General features: G+C 44.1%; 1 protein-coding gene across 2 annotated transcripts in view; it reads left to right on the forward strand.

The window, feature by feature from the left end:
* The window catches only part of INTS9 (integrator complex subunit 9), an 81,510-nt gene that overhangs the window by 46,480 nt on the left and 12,546 nt on the right, over nt 1-22,484 (forward strand). For both annotated transcript variants that reach the window (XM_036423530.2, XM_036423531.2), the window contains exons 7-10: nt 10,724-10,844; nt 11,591-11,725; nt 21,232-21,343; nt 21,710-21,890. In XM_036423530.2, coding sequence (XP_036279423.1) covers nt 10,724-10,844; nt 11,591-11,725; nt 21,232-21,343; nt 21,710-21,890 — 549 coding nt within the window. The remainder of the gene's footprint in view (nt 1-10,723; nt 10,845-11,590; nt 11,726-21,231; nt 21,344-21,709; nt 21,891-22,484) is intronic.

The following is a 22,484-nucleotide window of genomic DNA, read 5'->3' on the forward strand; positions in this document are numbered from 1 at the left end:
CTCCCCTGGGAGGGATCCCTCCTTGGCCCACTCATGTGGTTGTTGGCAGGATTCCGTTCCTCAAGGACTTTGGGCTGAAGCCTCCCTCAGGCTCTTGCCGAGGGCTTCACAACGTGGAGCATCTCAAAACGTGGCAGCTGGTTAAATCAAAGCTAACAGGCAAGAGGACCCAACCTTAGAAGTGACAACCCGTGGCCGTTGTCATTTTACTGCACTAGAAGCAAGCCACACTCGGGGAGGAGACCAGCACGAGGGGGTGAACGGGAGGTGGGGTCCTCAGGAGCTGTGCCAGAAGCTGCCTGCCACAAAACCCTGCTCTGAGCAGGTCAGCTGAGGCTCCGTTGGGACCTGCTTAGCCTCCTCTTCTGGCTCACCAGTCGATGCCTCTCTGCTGTTGTCACCACCTCGCCCACTGACCTAGGGCTCACCTCCACCCAAACTTACTGGTGCATTCAGATAGCACTCATTAGTTCTTACCTCTCCTGAGGTGTTACGAGAGTAGGTATTTGTCTTCTGAATGTATTTATGTTGGCACTGTGCTCAGTGCGGAGGACACAGAAATGAAAACGATACTACTGTGTGAATAATCCTATATAATAAAAGGCTAATATGCAAATTGTCCCCTCAACCTGGAGTTTGGCCAGGGGGCAGGGCCAGATGGCCAAAACCACCTGCAGCCCCTCTCCCCAGCTGGCCCCACCCTTGATCACCCCCCCACCGATCAGGGGCGGGGCTGGTAGGCAAACCACCCGTGGCCCCTTTCCCTGGCCAGCCCAGCCTGATCAGCCCCTATCAGGGCAGGCCAGCTGGACCCCACCCATGCACATGCCCTGGACCTCTGGTATGATATCCTATATAATAAAAGCCCAATATGCTAATTTTTCTGGTCATCCAGTTGGCTGTTTAACCAATCAAAGTATAATATGCTAATGATATACTAAGGCCCCTCAACCGCTCGCTATCACGTGCACTGACCACCAGGGAGCAGATGCTCCAACTGATAGGGTAGTTTGCTGCTTGGGTCCGGCCAATTGGGACTGAGCGAGACAGGCCGGACACATCTGGAGACCTCCCATATCCCTCCCCGCTGGCCAGCCTTCCATGTCTCTCCCCGGCCCTGATCTTGCACCAGTTGGGTCCCTCAGCCTGGCCTGTGTCCACTCGCAATCTGGGACCCCTTGGGGGATGTTGGAGAGCCGGTTTTGGCCCGATGGTGGAATGACTGGTCATTGTGATGTGCACTGACCACCCGGAGGCAGACACTCAATGCAGGAGCTGTCCCCTGTGGTCAGTGCACTCCACAGGGGGAGTGCCACTCAGCCAGAAGCCGGGCTCACAGCTGGTGAGTGCAACGGCTGTGGTGGGATTCCTCTCCACCTCCACAGCAGTGCTAAGGATGTCCGACTGATGGCTTAGGTCCACTCCGCATGGATTGGGGCTCCCAGTCTGCAGGTGGGCACAAGCCAGGCTGAGGATTTTCCCCCTCCCGCCCCCCCGCCCCCCTCCGAGTGCATGAATCGTAACAATAACTTATCCTCTTATCCCATTCTAATAATGGGATAAGAGGATAAGTTATTGTTTTTGTTATTGTGTTTAACAAGACTCTTCTTCTTCCAACATTGCTTTACTAAACGGGTCATCAGAAACCATCATGACTGTTTCTGTTTACACAAATGCTTTCTCCAGTTTCTCTGGAACGTAAGTTTATAATTTCTGTGCCGTTTCTCCTGAGGGGAGGGAATGATGGGAAAAGACCCAGGCTGAAATATGCGTGCATGTTCAGTCTTCCCTCTCTCCCTTACCCAGGGCTGGGATCATGTGCTAGCTTACTCTGGAGGCTGCATATCTGATTGTTTACCCTCCAGCAGAGAGTGGGAACATTAAAGGAACCAGATGCCTCACTTGGAGAGAGAATGTTTCAGACATGAACCGGCTTCATTTCCACAGAACATTGTCCTAGATGGGAAGGGGAGAGGGTGCTGGAAGGGCCGTCGAGGGAAGGAAGTAGAGTCCGGGTGGTAGTTTGGGTAATGGCAGTACTGTTCGTCAAGAGGTGAGAGTGAAGAGCAGAGGAGAGAAAGCAGTCTCACCCTCACCTTGTGTGTGGCTGTTTAGCTCAGCCTCTCAGAGAGGCGGCTCAGTTGCAGGTTGGCAAAGCTGAGGGCGACATAAAACAAATGCAGTTGGGTTGAGGGATGCAGTTGGATTGTGCTCCCCCTTCTCTAACCACTCCCACAACAGCCCTCCCGCTCTCAGACAAAGTTAAGGAGCCTTCTGTTCCAACTCAGTAGAGTGTGAGATGTCTGTTTTTTTATGAAGGGCGGCCCTAGGAGGCCCAAGCCATGGGGTTCTGATCTCCTGAGGAATTTACAGGAGAAGTGCCTGGGCCACTCAAGTTCGTAGTCATCGCAGCTCATCTGGGTTCGTCACCTTGAGCTGAATTATTGGAAGACACAGTGCCCCCGGGCTGTAGTGGCTGTGTGTGCTCGGGAGGGTTGGCGACCACCTGTTCTCTGCCAGACACATGCACTCAATCATTTCCCTGTCAGGACTACTATGAAGGGAGGGTGATATTCTCTCTGTCTCACCGATGAGGAAACTGAGGCTCAGAGGTCGAGGTAACAGAGGGAAAGAGGTCTTTCCCCCCCCCCCCCCATGATGTCACAGTGCCTCTGAGAGAAACTTCCCTTCCTCAGCGTGGGTGGCAGAGACACAGGGAAACCGGAGGGAAAGGGAAGCTGTGGCCTGACCCCTGCCCGCAGCTCGTCCAGCAGGTCTTCAGTACCTCTCCCCTGCCCCTCATACTCAGGTCGGCTGTTTCCCAAAGAATACGGGATGTGCCCCTGGCCTATCCAGTGTCCCTAGACTGAGAAAAAGCGATAGATGGCCTAGATTTTAGAGCAGGAGTAGGGCAGCAGTAAGCATCGTCCACACAGAATGTGAAGAAGGCAACAGGGGAGGCTGCAGGCTTGAGGGAGCCTGGCACTGAGGGCGGTTTATAGCTCAGTTGCACCAACCCTTGAACAGCAGGGGTTTGCATGGTGCAGGCCCACTTCTACATGGACTTTTTAAAATAAACTCGTACAGTATTGTAAATGTGTCCTTTCTGATTTTCTTATTAACATCGTGTTTGTTTATTTTTTTTCAAAAAAATGTGTTTTTATTGAATTCAGAGAGAGGAAGGGAGAGGCAGAGAGATAGATACAAACATCAGTGATGAGAGAGAAACATCTATCATCTGCCTCCTGCACACCTCACACTGGAGATCAAGCCCTCAACCTGGGCATGTGCCCTGACCATGAATTGCACTGTGACCTCCTGGTTCATGGGTCGATGCTCAACCATTGAGCCACACTGGCCGGGCTGACATCTTTTCTTTAGCCTACTTCATGATAAGAATATAGTATGTAATACATTTAACCTGTTAACCGGGGAGTTCCCTTTTTAATGACGCAACCTGTAACAGGCGCGTACTCTTTCACTAGGACGTGTCAGTACGTCACGCCCGGAGGACGTAATTTCATATTATTTTTATTTATTTATACTTAATGAAAATAAATGAAATTATATATATATATATTCGTTTATTTATATATATAAAGCACAAAGGAAAATACAAAATTACAAAAAAAAAAATAGAAAAGAATACCGACAAAAAGAAATGGACACGTCGAATTAAAAAATTATAAATTTTACAAACAATGATAAAGATTACAAAAAATAGCCGAAACCGGTTTGGCTCAGTGGATAGAGCATCGGCCTTTGGACCTAAAGGTCCTGGGTTCGATTCCGGTCAAGGGCATGTACCTTGGTTGCCGGCACATCCCCAGTGCAGGGTGTGCAAGAGGCAACTGATCGATGTTTCTCTCTCATCTCATCGATATTTTTAACTCTCTATCCCTCCCCTTTCCTTCCTCTGTGTAAAAAATCAATAAAATATATTTTTTTAAAAGATTACAAAAAATATATACCGTCTCTCTCGGAGTGCAACATATATTTCAAGGACGCATTCATACGTCCTACTCGTTCCTGATATTGTTTACGTTTGACGTATTTATAGGTCCCGCTCGGTTAACAGGTTAACATACAAAATACTAGTGTGTTAATTGACTGTGTTCTTGGTAAGGCTTGTGGTCAATAATAGGCCATTAGAAAGTTTTGGAGGAATCACAGTTATATGTGGGCTTTTGACCTTTCAGGGATCGGCACTCCTAACCCCCATGATGTTGTCCCAGGATATAGGCTGAGGCAGGACCTAGACAGAGAAGGAATTTATAAAGTCATGCTGATGTTATCAGACAGGGACCAGCCTGGAGCTGGTGGGCTGTTGACTTTGTGCAGGAAAGGTTTCACCAGGTGGTTTTGAGAGACATTTATTAAAGCTGGGGACAGCGAAACCAAGGAGGAAAAACAGCAGGAGAGCCTAGGAGGCACTCTGCTTCCACTCCCTAGAAACGTGATAGGAGAGAAGTGAGTCTGGCTGAGGCTGCTGTGAGCTCACTGGGTATGAAAACCTTTATTGAATAAATACTGAGACCTAAAGCAAGAGGACAGATAAGTGAAATAAGAAAATGTTCATGTGACTCTTTATGTAGAAGTATTTTGTTGCAGGAATGACAGAGGTGAGTCAAGGTGGGGCTGCTTTCAGCTCACTGGAAAGTCAGGGAAAAGGGTGCCTTGGAGACAGGATTAGAGGGCTAGCCCTGGACGAGCTGCCACTGCCCACTGTCCCCCTGGTTGCAAGTCTCGTGGGCACCTTTAGGGTTTAGGAGAAAGTAGAGTTCATGCCTGAGAAGGGGCATGGGTGCGCCCTAGTGCAGCGGTCGCCAACCTTTCGGACCTCAGGGACCACCAGGTGGCGACCACTGCTCTAGAACAAACCTGCGCTGGTACCCTTTGTCTAGAGGGTTTATCTCTCTCCTGTGGGCCAGTGTCTTAAAGAAGGGCTTCGGAAGAATTTTCATCAGCTCTCCAGGTGCATTTTTAATATGCTGATGCAACAAAATAAGCATACAGGCAAGTTTGGGATTATTCTTTGTTGGCTTTTGCGATTTTATTTTTATCTTGGGCTTGTCTGGCTCTAATTGGGTTTTTGTTATTTGTTCCCCTGACTTCATCTGCCCTTGGGGTTGGCTGACACAAATGGCATTAATTGGGTCTCTGTCCTCTGTCTACCCGACCAGAGTGACGTAAGCTAAGTATTCTCTGGTCCGGGAGGAGAGGCGTATATTCACCTTTGTCCTCAGATGTCCTTGGTTGGGGAAGATAAGATCTTGGGATTCTCTAGTTGTCTGCAAATCAGTCAAATTGTTTGGCCTTGTTTAATTATCGTGTCTCAGTTTCCCCATTCCACTTGCCCAGGAATTTTTCTAGCTGCTTTCTGACCTACCTCACTAAGAGGCTTAGATTTTATTCTGATTATAATAGCAAGCCATTAAAGTGAAGGAGGGTATGTGTGCTGATTTTCGTTTTTAATATATTACTTAGGACCTCCTGTGAGTGAAGGCAAGTATACAGTCAAGGATGGATCATGGTTGTTTTTTTAAAATTGATTTTTAGAGGGAAGGGAAAGGGAGAGAGAGAGCACCCAAGCACAAGAGTGAAACATCAATTGGCTGCTTCTTGCATGCCCCCTGCTGGGAATCCAGGCGCAATTCAGGCTTGTGCCCTGACTGGAATATCGAACAAGCAACTATTTTGTTGCATGGGATGACATCCGACCAACTGAGCCTCATCAGCCAGGACTGGCTCTTGGCTCTTGTCAACTCTTTTTTTTTTTTTTTTTTTTTTTTTTTTAATGAAAGGAAGGGAGAGGGGGAAAGGAGAGAGTGGTAGAAACATTGATGAGAGGAAAACATCAATCAGCTGCTTCCTGCATGCCCCCTCCTGGGGATTGAGCCCACAACCCAGGCATGTGCTCTGAATGGAAATCCAATCAGTGCAGTGACCTCTTGGTACATGGGTTGATGCTCAACCACTGAGCCACCTCGACCAGGCCACAGCTCTTTTATTGCTTTGTATTGTTATAAATTTCTCTTAAACTTGAGCTCCTTGTGAGCAGAGGCCTTTATGTTGTACAGGGCTCAATGCTAAGACCGTAGTTAGGACTAAGAAAATCTTTATTGAATAAATACTGTGAAACCTAAAGCAAGAGGAAGGTAAGTGAAGTAAGAAAATCTTCATGTAACTCTCTATGTAGAAGGTATTTTGTTGCTGAAGAAACAGGTAAAGGGAATTGTAACAACATGATCTGTATTTAGCTATTTTGGCTAAATGTCTAGTGTGCCATTTACAGGCATTGACATTATTAGGATACTTTTTCCTTTCTGCACAACTTTTTGTTTCTCCCTGAGTTACTAATTAACTTGTTTGCTTATTTGCTTCGTTTTTCAATGTACTTATTACTAATGCATGTCCAACCTCTGCCGCACTTGTTAGCAATCTCTCCTCAGTATGTTCAAACTCTGTTTTTTAACAATTTTATCTTAAGAAATCCTCTCCCGGAGTTTTTTCTCTCCCCCTGGTCTGATTTTAGCTGCTCCTGAGCCTGCTGTATGTATAGCTTTCAGGTTAGGATTATCTTCACCACGATCCTGAAGGTTTCTGGGCCTCTTTCTTCTGTTAGAAGCTCCGTTTTTTTTCTTTTTCTTTTTTCTTTTCTTTTTTAAAAAATATATTTTATTGATTTTTTACAGAGAGGAAGAGAGAGGAATAGAGAGTTAGAAACATCGATGAGAGAGAATCATCGATCAGCTGCCTCTTGCACACCCCCTACTGGGGATGTGCCCTCAACCAAGGTACATGCCCTTGACTGGAATCGGAGTCGAACCCAGGACCTTTCAGTCCGCAGACTGACGCTGTACCACTGAGCCAAACCTGTTTGGACTGAAGCTCCATTTTCTAAGTCCTGCCCCTGTCCTTGCCCCTCCCCTTCCTTATTTTCACCCTCCCTTGCTGGACACGCCTCCAATAGCTTCCTGAGAAAGCGTGCTTGGGAGGTAAGCTACCTGAGACCCTGCATGTCTAAAATGCCTTTGTTCTACCCTTACACCCAGATAGAAATGCAAATTAGATATAATTTATTCCTAGAATTCTGAAAGCATTGCTCTATTCTTCTAGCTCTCAGAAATGCTATTGAAAAGTCCAATGCAATTGAGTGTAGATTTTTGGTATGTATCCTATAGATTGCTCTGTGGAAACTTGTAGAATTTCTCTTTGTTCTCTAAGTTTATGATGTCTTGCTAAGGGATAGTTTTCATTCATGAACTGAGTACTGAGTGGTTGGCAGGAACAGGGGTGGCAGCTCTGGCTAGGACCTTGTTTTATGGACCAATCCTGCCCTGCCCCAATTTTTACAGAGTTTTTTTGGCACAGTCACTCATTTACATATTGTCGATAACATTACATGACCAAGTTGAGAATTTGACAGAGAGTGTATGTGCTCTGCAAAGTTTAAAATATCTGTGGCCCTTCAGAGAAGATGTTTGCTGACCGTCCATCTAGAAAATCAAGAACTTCAATTCTGGTTTTTAAAACTATTTACCCCCTTATTTTTTTTTAGATTCTTTTATTTTTTTTGTGTTCTTTCTGGAACTCTTTTTATTTAGATGTTGAACTTCCTGAATTGTCACTCAAATTATTTTCTCTTTTCCATTTCTGTTTTTGTTTGTTCTTTTGCTTAGAATATTCTTTTAACGTTATTTCTCAACCTTTCTATGAGTTTTTTTTATTTTTGCTATTATATTTTTTATTTTGGTATAAAATTTTCTATTTTTTTATTTACCTTTTTATCATAAAACAAAAAAACCACACAAAATTAATATTTATCAGTAATAAATTATTATAAAGCCACCATTCATGTAAGCACTACCCTGGTTGAGAAATACAGTTAATTCAAAAGCCCCTCTCTGCCCCAATGTAATCACAGCCCACTCTCTCTGATGTAGCAGGATGCTTAAGACTGCTCTTCTCTATTACCTGCCCCCAATCTGGAATCGCCCATTTCTCCAAGAAACTCTGGATCCTTGTAATGGAAATGACATTTTTGTTCCCATTCTGGTTGCTAGCAGTGCTCATTGCTACTGAATTGGTCATTGTTTGTAGGCCTCTTCGGAGGACAGGTCATGTATATTTTCCTTTCTATTTATTGTCAGAACATATAGCCTTTATATAGTATCCTCTCTTGCTTTTAACCTTTACTTGGTCTTCCACAAATATCTATATATTTTATATATTTAATGCTCACTGCCAACCCATGTATTCCTGTCAGCATTTTGGTTGTCTGAAACTCATTCTTCAGAAGATCTCTCAGGATGGGGTTACAAGAACAATGTGCCTGAGTTCTCGCGGGTTAATATTTCTTTATCTGTGCTCTGTGATCTGCAAAGTCAGTTTTGCTAGATGTGTAATTCTCAGCTTGCATTTTCTTTCTCTGAGTGTCTTTAACAAGTTAGCTCTGTTTTCTTCTAGTAAAGCATTACTGTTGAAAACACAAATAGAATCTAATTTTTTTTTCCTTATAAGTCACTTGCTCTTTTAACCTATACACCCAAAGTTTTATCTGTCTGTTTTCCATATAGGCTAAATGTTTTCTCCAAATATATCTGGTGTTAATTTTTCTGTGTCAGTATTCTCAGGTATGCAGCATGTTCTTCCAGTATGTCGTTTCAAGTCTCCTTTTAGGTTACAATCATGGTTTTTGGTGCTCTGTTCCCTGGCTTGGATTTCTATCAGGGGCTCCCATTGTCCGTATGTTATATCTTCTCGCCTGTCTTCAGGCCTCATTGCCACTTTTTTTTTTTTTTTTTCTTCCATCTTCTTCTCTCTTCATTTCTTTTTGGTGTTTATTTCTTCCTAAATATTACTTAACAGTATTATTTGTTGTGTTTATTCACTCTCGTGTATGTATTAGTTTAGTCTTCATTTCTGATTTTTTATGACTTCTAATTATTTATTGAGTTGGCACATCATTTTTAAACTTTTCTGATTTTTCATTTATATTTATTGAGTTGGCACATTTTGTATAATTTTTTTAAATATATTTTTATTGGTTTCAGAGAGAGAGAGAAACATCAATGATGAGAGATAGTTGTTAATGGGCTGCCTCTCACATTCCCCAGCTGGGGATCAAGCCTGCAACCCAGGCATCAGGATATAAACTTTTGCTTAAAAATACTGCTTCGGGGGTTGAGGGTTTCTCCTTGTCTTGACTCTCAGTTTTACTCTCTCCTGAGAATGACCTCTGGGATATGCATGGGAGGGGAAGAGACAGTTGCTGAGCTCTATGGGATAGGTGAGGAGAACTAGAAGGTTCTATTTCTTAATCAGTTGGTTTTTTAAATAAATCCTCTTGTTTTTTGGCCCATCTTCAACTTAATTTCCAGACGTACCTACTGTTTTCAATTGCTGAGCTTTTTGTGGTTCTGTGGTATAAATTAAGTTACTTGAATTGAATTTTCCTGGGTCTGCTAGGACAGTTACCATTTGTCCTACTTTTTACTTTCCAGGATGCAGTTCCTATTGTCTCTTCTCCGTTTCTCTTTGTCTTGAGGGTGCACGTGTGTGTGTGTGTGTGTGTGTGTGTGTATGTATATGTATGTGTGTGTGTCTTTGTGTGTCTTTGTGTGCGTGTGTGCGCATGTCTATCTGTGTGTATGTGTGTCTGTGTGTCTTTGTGTTTGTGTGTGTGTGAACCCTTTACTGTCAGTGCTCAGGGATATTTCAGGAGAGAGCAGAGCTAATTCAGTTCATCAGAAGTTTCTTCGTCTATATTGTCTTGAGACTCTCAGGGAAGTCACTTTTCGGGTCTGTTCTTGCTTATGTTAGAGCAAGTGATAAAATGTATTTCTAATGACCCATTTTGTTTGTTTGCTTATTTTAATGGATGTTCCTGAGGCTGGTCTGAAAGATCACAAATCACGTTTTACTTTCCTCTTTTATGCCAAGCCTCATCTGCGTTTAATCAGGCCCATTTCTATTGCTTTGCTGGCCCGCCCATTTCTATTGCTTTGCTGGCCCATGAGTAAAGTTTATTTCATTTATCTTTTGTGAACATTTATCTTATGTGAGATGCTATGTAGAAATGGCATCTCACAAGGAAGATGCTAAGTAAGATGTATGTGGTAAGCCATAGAATAACTACTAAGGAAATAACTTAAAAGGGGAGGGTGGGGGTAGGAGGGGACGAAAGAAGAAGCTACATCCAAAAATATTCACTTACTATCTTTTTTTAAAAAGTAGTAAAGGAAAAATAGATGAAGAAAAAGGCATGAGACATAGAAAAAAAATTTAAATTGGCAGACATAAACTACCTACATCAATAATAATATTAAATGTAAATGGCTTAAACAAGTCAGTCAAATAACATCATCAGACTGAATAAAAAGTAAAAAAGATCCAGCTATATGCTGGATAAACAAAATTGGGAACGGAAAAACAATAGGAAAAAATCCATGAAACCAAAAGTTGGTTCTTTGAAGGGGTCAACAAAACTGGCAGACCTTTAGCTAGAATGACTAAGAAAAAAAAAAAAAAAAGAGAAGACTTAAATTTAAATTACTGGAGCCAGAGGTGAAAGAGGGGACAGTATGACCAAGAGAAAGAAAAAAGATCACAATTCCACAGATGGTTATGTGCCGGTAAGCTGGACAGCTTAGACAAAATGAACGAAGTACTTGAAAGGAACCTCTAAACCTAAAGAGCTGGCGTTGTGATGCATTTACAGGCTGCTGCCCTCTCCGCTCAAGGACGCCGTGGAAGTATCCACCTGGAGAAGATGCTACTCACTGCAGGAGGTGAACTCCGCCCTGAGTAAAATCCAGCTGGTGGGATATTCCCAGAAAATTGTGAGTGTTGATATGATCTTAAGTGATTAAGGATGTGCTTCCTATTCAGAGTGGTTTTATGGTAGGTTCCCATAGCTGCCTGTAGGAGCCATTTGATCACTAAGAATCATGTGCTTGTGCACGCTGAGGACAGAGCAGTGTCTGTCCCTTTCCTCCATCCCTCCCATGTTCTTACCGGGCTCTTTCCTAACCCTTGCCTTCCCCATCACTGGCTGCATCTGGTTGGCCAGCAGGTAATAAGTCAAGAGAAAGGCATGTCATTGTTCACTTTAGGACAGATTTTAGACAAGTGACACAGGAAGCAGGAAAATAGAAAAGAGATCAAGAAGCCACTTGGCAAGTATAACTTTTGAGCTCTGACCTGATAAGGTTCCCATTTCTATCAACTTATGCCCAGAGTCATTCGGTACAGAACAGCCATGAGAATAACACCTAACCTGTAAAGAAAAAGAAACTGAAGTGTTTGTGTCTGGTTTATTTCGTAACGTATCCGCTCCGCCTATCGCCAAGTGAGGCCTCATTGCCTGGTGCCATGTGGATGCACCAAAACTCTGAAAGGTGACAAGTCAAAACGATGGGGTTGCTTTCTGTCTGCCACATGGATCTTTCTGTTTTACTTCAGACTTTCTGGTTTACTTGGAAACGTTTCTGAGTGGAGAAGGCTGTTTCTGCGGTTTTCTCTCACAGACCTGCCTGCGTGACTGCGTTCTGAAAGCTCATCGCCCCTTCCTGCGGTTCTCTTCCAGGAGCTGTTTGGTGCGGTCCAGGTGACCCCGCTCAGCTCCGGCTATGCCCTCGGGAGCTCCAACTGGATTATTCAGTCCCATTATGAGAAGGTGTCTTACGTCTCGGGATCCTCCTTGCTTACCACACACCCACAGGTAACTGAGTTCTCATTTAACAATGCAGCTTTTTGGTTACTTAAGCCAAATTTAGACTATCTCCAGAGTACCATCAGCAGTGTTTTAGCTTCCTAATTTTTTTTATAGACACTTTCTTTAAATCATACTAAGAACACTTAACATGAGATCTACCCTCTTAGTACATTTTTAAAAATATTTTTCTATTGATTTTAGAGAGAAAGAGGGAAATATAGAAACATCAGTGATGAGAGAGAATCATTGATTGAACGCCTTCTGCACAACCCCTATTAGGGAGTGAGCCCACAGCTCAGACATGTGCCCTGAATGGGAATTGAACCGGCAACCTCCTGGTGCAAGGATCAACATTCAACCACTGAGCACCCCGGCCAGGCTAAATGTTTAAGTGTGGAAGACATTACTGTTGACTGTAGATAGAGTGTTGTTCAGCAGCTCCCTAGAGCTTACTCATCCTGCTGCACTGAAACTTGATGTTTTACACATACACTTCATCAAAGTTAGGTTACTCGTGTCCCACATTTAAATCTCAGGGTCCTCTGTGAGACCCTTTGCCTCTAAAGACACCTCTAGGATTCTGAGATTTCCCAGCACTTCTAATAATCATAGCCTGATGTGGAAGAGAGACGAACACTTGTTTACTCAGCAGATATTAATTATTTAACATTACTAAGGACCTACTATGTGTCAGGCACTCCTCTAGGTGTGAGAGTCAGTGGTGACCCACAGGCAGAGAGAGTCCTTGCTCATGGATCTGAGTTCTGTGGATGTATGGAGAGAGCATGGGGTGCTGGAAATAAATTAGCAAAGTAATTTCAGGTTGTGATATAAACACTGAAAGCAACAAAGTAAGGTTGTGCGTAGAGTGATAGAGACTAGTTTAACTTGGACGGTCAGAGAAAGCTTCCGGGGAGAATCTGTTTGAACTGAAACCTGAAGAAATGAGCCGCAGAAAGCAGTGAGGGCAACGTCTCACAGGCCGAGACCGTGGCAGATGAAGGGCCCGCACAGCAGGAGCAGCCGGGCGTGTCGGCAGCGCAGAGACCACTCTGAGTACAGCATCTGAGTATGATCAGCAGAGATGTCCGGAGATTATTAGCAGAGGCCAGGTCGGGTAGGGCTCGGTAGGCCAGCATGAGAAATGTGGATTTTATTTTCATATGTAGAGGGAAGTTATTGGAAAGTTTTAAGTTAGTCGTTCATCAACAGTCATTTTGGCAATAAGCTAAGTACATAAACTTTGTTACAAATGCATTAGCATTCCCTTTTTAGGTGTTTGTAAGGAATTTATTATTCATTTTGTAAATGGATTATTCATTTTATAAATCCTGGTACTTTCCATGTTTGTAAAGGAGGGCAGGGGATGTTATTAGATAGCAGAGGATGGATGGATGGATGGATGGATGGATGGATGGATGGATGAAGGGGTGGATGGGTGAATGGGTGGATAGGTAGATAACTTGGAGAAGTCCAAATCCCTATTTAATATGGGGAAAAAGAAGGGCTGCTGTAAGTCTAGAACTACAGGATGCTCCTGAGCTGCTACTCTGCATTGTTGTTTTTTTGTTATACCTTCTTTTATAATCAAGTTTCATCCCAAGGTCTTGAGGGGACAAGTTGTCATTTTTTCCTATAGCTTGCAGAATTCTGGGCCTTTCCCGCTTATTGAAATCAAAAGCCCATCAATGTCATCTTAACCTGCTTCATTGAATCAAATTTTCTTATTGGCAGCTTCTATCATTCCTGAAATATTCCTCCAGGAAAGACAGAAAGATTACTTGGCTGCCAACTCTTCCTATTTGTCCTGCTTACATCAAAGCCTTTACAGTATTATTGATGTAATTTCCAGTAAATTATTCTTATAAGCTTCATAAATTTAAAGGGAAAATAAGGTTTTGAAAGTAATGAGTATCATACTTAAGTAATTAATTTTAATTCCTAACTGGCAGCCAGTATTGTATGTAAAAAAAGAAAATAAATTAGATTTTCTTTTACCCGAATAATGGAATTCTAAGGGATAAGAAAAGTTTTGGTTTGAGAAAACTTGTTATTATACTTCAAAAGTCAGCAAACTGTGGCCCATGGACCAAATCTGAAGCCACCACAAACCTCTTTTTGTAAATAACGTTTTGGTGGACTACAGCCACACCCATACGTTTATGAGTTGTTAACGGATGCTTACACACCATTATGACAGTTAAACTTTAGACTTTACAGAAAGAGGCCAACCACTGGTATGCTTGAGTGGAACCCTCACTAGATAAGTACATAGCAGGCTGTCCTAGAATCTAATAATAAGTACAGGGAATGCGGCTTTGGGTTAAGCCTGCGGCAGTAAGAATGGAAAGATAAGTTCAAGAAAACATTGGCAGTTCTTTAATTCAACAAACGAATATTGAATGCTCACTGTCTCTGGAGATTTCATGCTTGGAGGACATAGAGAATGGTTATGATGACACTAATGTAGGTGTCAAGGAGGAGTTGTACAGTCTTTCAATTTCCTTTATGAGGAAAATTCTTAATCATTGTATAATAATCCTGTGGTTGATTATTTTTTCTCTTTATGGAACTTCGAGTATATAGATAGTGACACTTTTATGTTTCCATCTCTCCTTCCTTTTATATTTCTCATCTTTGTATTGAAGCCTCCTGAAAAAACTTCCTCTTGATCCTCCAGCTCATGAATTCCTTCTTTGGCTGTATCCGTACTGCTCTTCAACGTACGTGCTGAGTTTTTTATTTCAACAAGTGTATTTTCACACACAGTACTTCCAAATATTTTTCTTGATACTTAGTCATTTTTATTTTACGTCCTTGTTTTTATATTATTTCTGTGTGGGCTTTTTAATGCGTATACTACTCTTCTGTGTTCTGGTTTGCCACGTGGGGTGGGTATGCAGCTTATTGTGTTTGGAAGGTGTTGTGTTCCTCGGCGGTCCTGTGCTGTTTCCCTGTGAGCTCTCACTACTGGCCCCACAGGAAGGAGATCCTCTGCTCCGGAATTTGTCTGCCTGGCTTGTTTGCCACCGGTTAGCCTTGGAGTGAGGGACAAGCCAGGGCTGTAGCTCTGCCTGCCCCTCCTGTGAACGCTCATCTCCTTCCTGTCATTTCCTTCCTCACTGTGCGGGAGCAGCCACAGTCTGCCAGCAGGAGCATAGACGGGAGAAAAGGGACAAGGTGTTCTTTTCCCAACTTCTACTCCCGCAGTGCCCAGGCCTCTGTGGCTCTTGCCAGTCTGTCCCTATTCCAGAACCCATGGTTTCCCCGAGAATTTATTCCAGATTTTTACTCTCTCAAAATGTGTCAGGTTCTCTTACATCTAAGCTGTCCCTCCGTTCAGATCCTAAAAGGGAGCCAGCCACTCTTGTGCTCACTGTCTTTGTCTTGTCAGGATGCACAGCGGACTTTTTGTTTTGTTTTAAAGTAATATGGTTGCCTTATATTTCTTATTGGAGCACTATCTTTAGTGTAGTAATTTTGGAAAACTTCGAAACCTCAGAGGAAAAAAAATTGTAGTAATCTTAATTAAAAAAATAATAATAATAACTATTTACAGCCAGCTTTTCTGTCTTTCTGATTTAACTATTTAATGAATTTTTTAGTTATTAGTATTCCACCACAAGGTGTTTGATTTTGCCTGGTAGTCCATCATATGGGTATGCAATAAAATGTTTAACTTTTATCACTGTTGGACATTTAAGGTGTGTGTTTGTTTGTTTGTTTGTTTTTAACTTTATTTTAACTGAAAAATATCTACACCAAATAGATGTGCAGTGTGCTCAGAAAGAGGGTAAGGACATTGCTTGGAAACAATAATACTACAATAATAGAACAAAACAAACAGTAACTGTTGGCTAGATCCCATAAGTGCATTAGCTAGAGCTGGAGCTAGAGCACTTTTGGTTATTAAAGCCAATGCCTTTTTGGCCTTAGAAATCAAATTAATGGATTTGCTTGTGGGTTGTGAAACCTGTATTTGAACACCAGTTTTTCTCTCATAATGGTTTGAAAAGGCAACTTAACACTCATTATTTCAATAGCTTCCTGGCTCTTTTGCCTGACTTCCCAGCAGGACCTGAGTTTTAGGTGTGAAAAATCACCAGTGTAATAGAGCCAAAGCTACAAATACCTGGAGTGGGGAGCTACAGAATTCCTGGATGGTTTGAGAAACTGAGCTCGTCCAGGACAGTGATCGAGGCGAAGGCTTGGAGCTTGGAAAATTGTAGTGTGAGGCATTGTAGTTTGTTGGTGGTGTTGCTCTTGGCAGTGCTTTGGTGTGTTTAAGGTGTTGATCTTTTTCTGAAAGGGGCCTGAAAAGCGTTCATCCCACCACTCAGCCCTCCTGGCCTTGAGGACTCTCCCTCAGCTTGGTCTCTAGATGGAACAAATTTGAGAGACCAACTCAGCCAATCACAAGGCTGTTTCTTTTTTCTCCCATCAAAGAAGGGTAGGTCAGGATAAACCCATTTGCTCTCCCTCCCCTCAACACTTGCAGCTTGCCAAAACTAAATGTACTATTGTGTCCTTACTCTTTTAAATCATATCCTCGCTGACATTTTGCAGTCACCTTAAAGCCTTGCTTTCTCCGTTATCCTGTGTGTCTGACCCATTCCCAAATGCCGGTGTTTTCTAGTGTTGTGTGCATCTGCTTCTTCCATCTCAGCTGCCGTGAGGCTACCGTGCTTTTCCCTCTATGTCTGAGCTGCCGTGGGGCTTTCAGTGTGTCCGCTCTCTATTTAGTCTCGCCCGCCTCCTTGGGTATTATCTGTAATTATTGTATCCAAATGTCTTCTCATGCTTCAGACTGTTGGCTCCTTATTGCCCATCTACCGGTCTTCGTGATTCTGACCGTTTTGGCCCTTAGCCAGTTACTTTCTGTCTTTCTCCTAATCTCTTTCCTCAGCCCCAGAGTAGACTTTCCATTCCAGCCATGTCAGGTCCTTTGGCATCTCCAGGTTGCCCTCCCTAACTTCCTGACTTCCCAGGATGCAATGCTCTTGCCTTGCCTATCAGACTGTGCTTTTTTTCATGGGCTCATTTATTCAACAAATGTTGTTGTTGCTTGTTTCTGTGTTTCTAAATATATTTTTATTGATTTCAGAGAGCAAGGGTGAGGGAGAAAGAGATAGAAACATCAGTGATGAGAGATAATCATTGACAGGCTGTCTCCTGCACGCCCCCTACTGTGGATCAAGCCTGCAACCCAGGCATGTGCCCTTGACCAGAATCGAACCTGGGACCTTTCAGTCGCAGGCAGATGCTCTCTCCATTGAGCCAAACCAGCCAAGGCCAACAAATGTTAAGTTAGTACTTGCTGTGTGCCAGGCATCTTGCTAGGCAGTGGAGATACCCCGTCCTTGCCCTCAGCCTCATGGTCCTTCAGGGACGCAGACAGATAAATAGGCAGTTACAACCCAGTGTGACTGGTGCTGCGATAGGAAGAGCTGAGGCCATGGGGCATGTGTAGGAAGGACATCTTGGTGTGAGGAGGGGAAGGGGTGTCACGGAGGGGTTCCACAGGCAGCAACCTGGGCTGACTTAAGTTCCTTGACGAAAGAAGGAAGAAAAACTAGAACCAAACTCCATCTGCCAAAAAGCACACACAAGCCACTTCCCTGCCGGTAGCTCTCTGGTCCGCATTCCTTCTGGCATTCATATACTCAATGCTAGCTCTCTTGATATTTGCATTATTTCTTCTATGGCTTTTTGAAAAAAAAAAACCTCTTTCTGATTATACAGACATGTTTTCAACTTAACCGTAAGCTTCTAGGACCAAAAGAACTGGGTCTTCTTTTTCTCGCGTCCTGTGCAAGTGTCAGGGAAAGTCACCCAGCAGAGGACCCACGTGATCGCTACGGCGTCTGGGGGCTTAGGGTTGTTCAACATTTTATTCTACAAGATCGATTGTAATTGTCAACTTAATAAGGCATTTTTATTTGAGTCTTGTACACAATGGAACTTTCTGTTCTTGTGTGTTTGAACAAAATGTTCCCATTTGAAGTGCCCAGGCATGGCCATTGAAAGCAGCCAGTGTGTACATCTGCCCTTCGGTGGGACCTGGAGACGGTGGTGGTGTGGAGAGGTCACTAAAAGCCTTGTCAGCCTACTTCTCACAGCAGCACTGGCCGTCAGCAAGGACATCTCCGGATTATAGCGCTAAATAAGGAGCATCTGAGCGGAGTCCCAGCTTCCGCATGGCGTATTGGCCTGACATGGAGTATTTCATAACTTCCAACTCGGTGGGATTTAAGTTGTAGAACTGCTTTTTGGTGTTTGTTTGTTTGTTTGTTTGTTTGTTTGTTTGAAGTTACAGCTGAGCTGGGTGATGATTTTCTTTTTGTTCTTTTCCCCATCACCATTTATCCCCTCTATGCCCTCTTCCACCTCCCCACCCTCCACTCAATCACACACTGTTGTCCATGAGATCTCTTTTTTTCTTTTCTTTTTTGCTCAACCTTCCTGAACTCTAAGCACCCGCCACCACCACCACCAGAGCTGTCTGCCTACTTTCTTTCTATGCGTCTGTCTCTACAGCTTAGTTGGTTAGAGCACCATCCCTTTATACAAATGCTTTTGTTTATTCTTTTATTATGGGCATTTAATTTTCAAAGGAAGGCAGTGCTGATGGCTGAGGTCCAGAGATAATGTTTTCAGTGCCAGAATTTGTTCTTAATTATATGCTTTCATTTAGACCCGTGGTTCTTAACCTTTTGAGGTCATGGCCCATAAGACAGTCCAATTAACTCTATAGAGAAATGTACATAGGCACACACAGAGTTTTATATACCATCTCAGGGGGTGCTGCAGCCTCTGAATTTCCCCATCTCCCATCAGCCATATGAATCACGATTGGCTTGTTCAAATAAGACTCATAAAATTCTTACCATTTTAAGCTGAAAATATTGTCCAGCAAAACTTGGTCCCTTTTGTCACCATTCCAGTTTTCTTGTGTTTGATGCATGATAGTTAACATTCCCAGGCTCATTACACATGTGCTACTAAACCCCTGGACTCGACCCCATCTTCCTTCCTTCTCTAGAAGCAGTGGGTGCATTTGTATTTGTTGGAGAAGCACAAATAGACATGTCAGGTCTTCCCAGGCAGCAGAAAAGCTCTTACGCACATTAGCATACTCTGCAAATAGGAATTAGAAGCTGTCTGTAATAATAAAAGCCGAACGGACGACCGAACAGGCTGTGTGGGACAGCTAGGCCTGCAGGGGGTTAGTAAGGGGCAACCAAACGACTGAGCTGAGCAACCAGGCTGGGGGGGGGGGGGGGCAGGTGGGGGGGAAGTAGGGTGACCAGGCCAGCATGCAGGGGTGCAGTTGGGGGCGACCAGGCCAGGGGGAAGGGGGGATGTAGTTGGGGGTTACCAGGCTGGGAGCGGGGGGCAGTTGGGGATGATTAGGCTGGCAGTAAGAGGTGACCAGGGCCAGCAGGGGGGGCAGTTGGGGATGATTAGAGGCAGTAAGAGGCGACCAGGCCAGCAGAAGGTTAGTGAGGGATGACCAAACAACTGAACAGCAGGCTGTGTGGGGCGACCAGACTGGTAGGGGAGGTGACGGAGGGAGGGGGGGGAGGCAATTAGGAGCGATCCCTTGCATCAGGCCTAAACCGGCAGTTGGACATCCCCCAAGGGGTCCCCAGATTGGAGAGGGTGCAGGCTGGGCTGAGGGAACCCATTTGCCCCCTTTCTCCTCCCTCAACCTCGTGCATGAATTTCATGCACTGGGCCTTTAGTTCAGTATAATTATCATAACTGTGTTTTTTCTATATTCTTATTAAAGAAATGTTTTTCAGCTTATGTAACAACAGTCATGTTTTAAAAAGAATGAAGCCCATGCTTATATAAAATGCTAAAGGAAAATACATCAAAAGGCACATATACTCAGAATAACATTGCAGATGGTGGGTCTTTCTTTGCTGTACTACAATTTGGAATTTTATTTTTTTTATTGGGAAATCTGGGTGGAACAGAGAAAGGAGGGATGAAGCCTCTTAGTAATCTGTGTTTCTGGCTTTCTTTCTTCTAACATCCCAATGAGTATGTTAAACCAAGGAAAAGATGGTGTTACAAAATAAAAACACTTATGAGCTCTCCGGCAGCTCACTCATGGAATCATTTTTATTACCAGTTTGAATCCTGATATAATTAGGGGAGGGGGGAGTAAAAAATTCAAATTGTGCCAGGTGAGAATAAAAATACAACAGCCTGCCCTGGCTCAGTTTGTTGGCCATCATCCCATGCACCAAAAGGTCATTGGTTTGATTCCTACTCAGGGCACGTGCCTGGTAGGGGGAGTGCAGGAGGCAGCAGATCTATGTTTCACTCTCACATCAGTGTTTCTCTTTCTCTCTCTCTCTCCCTTCCTCTCTCTAAAAATCAATAAAAATATTTTTTAAAACATCCTGAGGATCACGTAACAGTGCACCATTAGACTTCATAGTTCATAAGAATATCATGAATATTATCATGAGACTCTCAGAAATCAGTGAAGGGAAATGGGTGAAGACAAACGCCCATTTTACAAGAAACCCAGCTCCATGCCTTGGGTGAGGCCCTGTGGCTAGTAATTGAATTGGAAGGAAGAAACATGTTTCCTTTTTTTTATATATAATATATTTTATTGATTTTATACAGAGAGGAAGAGAGAGAGAGAGAGAGAGTTAGAAACATCGATGAGAAAGAGTCATCGATCAGCTACCTCTTGCACACCCCCTACTGGGAATATGCCCGCAACCAAGGTACATGCCCTTGACCGGAATCGAACTTGGGACCCTTCAGTCCCCAAGCTGACGCTCTATCCATTGAGCCAAACCGGTCCCAGCAGAAACATGTTTCTTATTGCTAATCCATGTTCTTTCTGGTTCCTCCGCCACTGGACTTAGGAGAAATCAACTCCTGGAGTCCCAACTTGCGCATTTTCATAAAAACGCTAATTCCCAGTGCTCACAGAGTTGCTTTGAGAATCACATCACACAGTCTAATCATTCTCAAGGCATGATCCCCACACCCTTCCCAGAGCACCTCCTGGAAGCTTGTTAGCAATGCACTTCTCTGGCCCATCAGACCTGCATCAGAAGCCCTGGGGCAGGGCCCACAGTCCCCGGTCCAGCCGACCTGCAGGTGATTCTGATGCACCTCGTCTGAGACCCCCAGCCCCATGGTTAATGTGAGTTCATGTTGTGAGAGGAGCAAAAAGCATTATAGAAACCTGCTGATTTTCATTGAAGTAAAATCTATACAGAGTGAAACCCTAAGATCTTAAATGAACAGTGCTGTGAACTTCGATATCATGTGCTCAGCAGCCCATGGAGTTCGCTCGCGCCTCCTCCATCCCCATCAGTCCCATGAGCAACGACTGTTTGGTGAAGGACGCCAACAGGGGAAGTAGAGGACGTGGTGATGAGTTGGACATCGAAAGAGCAATGTGATGCTCTTTTTCCTTTCTGTTTGTAGGTCACATCCCTTTTTAAATGACTAAGCGTGGCTCTCTGATTTTTCAGCCCATGGACCAGGCATCTCTCAAAAACAGCGACGTTCTCGTCCTGACCGGCCTCACCCAGATTCCCACCGCCAACCCGGACGGCATGGTGGGCGAGTTCTTCAGCAGCCTGGGTACGTGGCCACCTGGCTTCTGTAGCATTTTTGCCCCTTCCTTCCTCTTCATGCCCCACATGCCCCCTTTGAAGACCTTTCCCCTTTTTGTTCATCCTGCAAAACCATTCATCAACAAAAGCAATTCTTAGGCAACTTCAATCTGAAGGTACGGTAAAGAAAAAGTTGTTATAATGGTGAATTCGGATTTTTAGCATACAGTACCACGGATACTCGGCATTCTCTCACTTGTTTATATAGAAAATTCTTAGCTGCACCCACAGAAGCAGGCAAATGAAAGAAATCCAGATATTACACGTTCCAGTCTACTTTTATAAAACTGTCCTTCTGATGCTGTCGTTTTCCCCCTGGCTTTGATCTCCCCAGCGCTGACCGTCCGGAATGGAGGAAACGTGCTGGTCCCCTGCTACCCGTCGGGGGTGATCTACGACCTGCTGGAGTGCCTGTACCAGTACATCGACTCGGCCGGCCTCTCCAGCATCCCCTTCTACTTCATCTCCCCCGTGGCCAACAGCTCCCTCGAGTTCTCCCAGATCTTCGCCGAGTGGTAGGTCTGTGTTCTCTCTGAGTTCTACTTTGAGGCGGTACATTCAAGCAGTAAGAACAGAAGCAATTCCCATGGTGCTGGGAGACTTCCGTTCTGTGGCTTTCCCGCATCTGTGATGTGAAGCTGTGCTAATGAAGCCAAGTCCGTCACGGGGCTGGCTGCTGGAAGAGTAGCTGGGAAGGGAGGAAGGACTTGACTTAGCCGGCACGTTCCAGATTAGTCACAAAAATGCTACCATTTACCTTCTCACCTGCTGCCTTCTGCCTGTTGTTACAAAGTAAAATTGCATTCTAAGAAGCGGAAAAAGATGTTAAAGCTCAAGCTCGCGTTGTCTACACTTCTGATACCAAATCTGAAAGAAAAAACTATATATTTTCATCTTACTAGCATGACATCTGACAAAACTTAGTTTTAATACAGCAGGACATGGATCAGACGCAGGGAGAGTAAATCACTGAATAGTAAGTCGTCCGCGAACCTTTGCAGGAGCACTCAGATGCCCGTGTGGACCTCACCCACCTTGGCCCGCGGCGGGGCGGGGTGGGATGGAGGAAGCAGATTCACTTTCCCTGCGCGCACGGCAGTGCCTGAGGG

Source organism: Pipistrellus kuhlii, unplaced genomic scaffold (assembly GCF_014108245.1).
Source record: "Pipistrellus kuhlii isolate mPipKuh1 unplaced genomic scaffold, mPipKuh1.p scaffold_m20_p_8, whole genome shotgun sequence".
In the NCBI taxonomy this organism is placed as follows: domain Eukaryota; kingdom Metazoa; phylum Chordata; class Mammalia; order Chiroptera; family Vespertilionidae; genus Pipistrellus; species Pipistrellus kuhlii.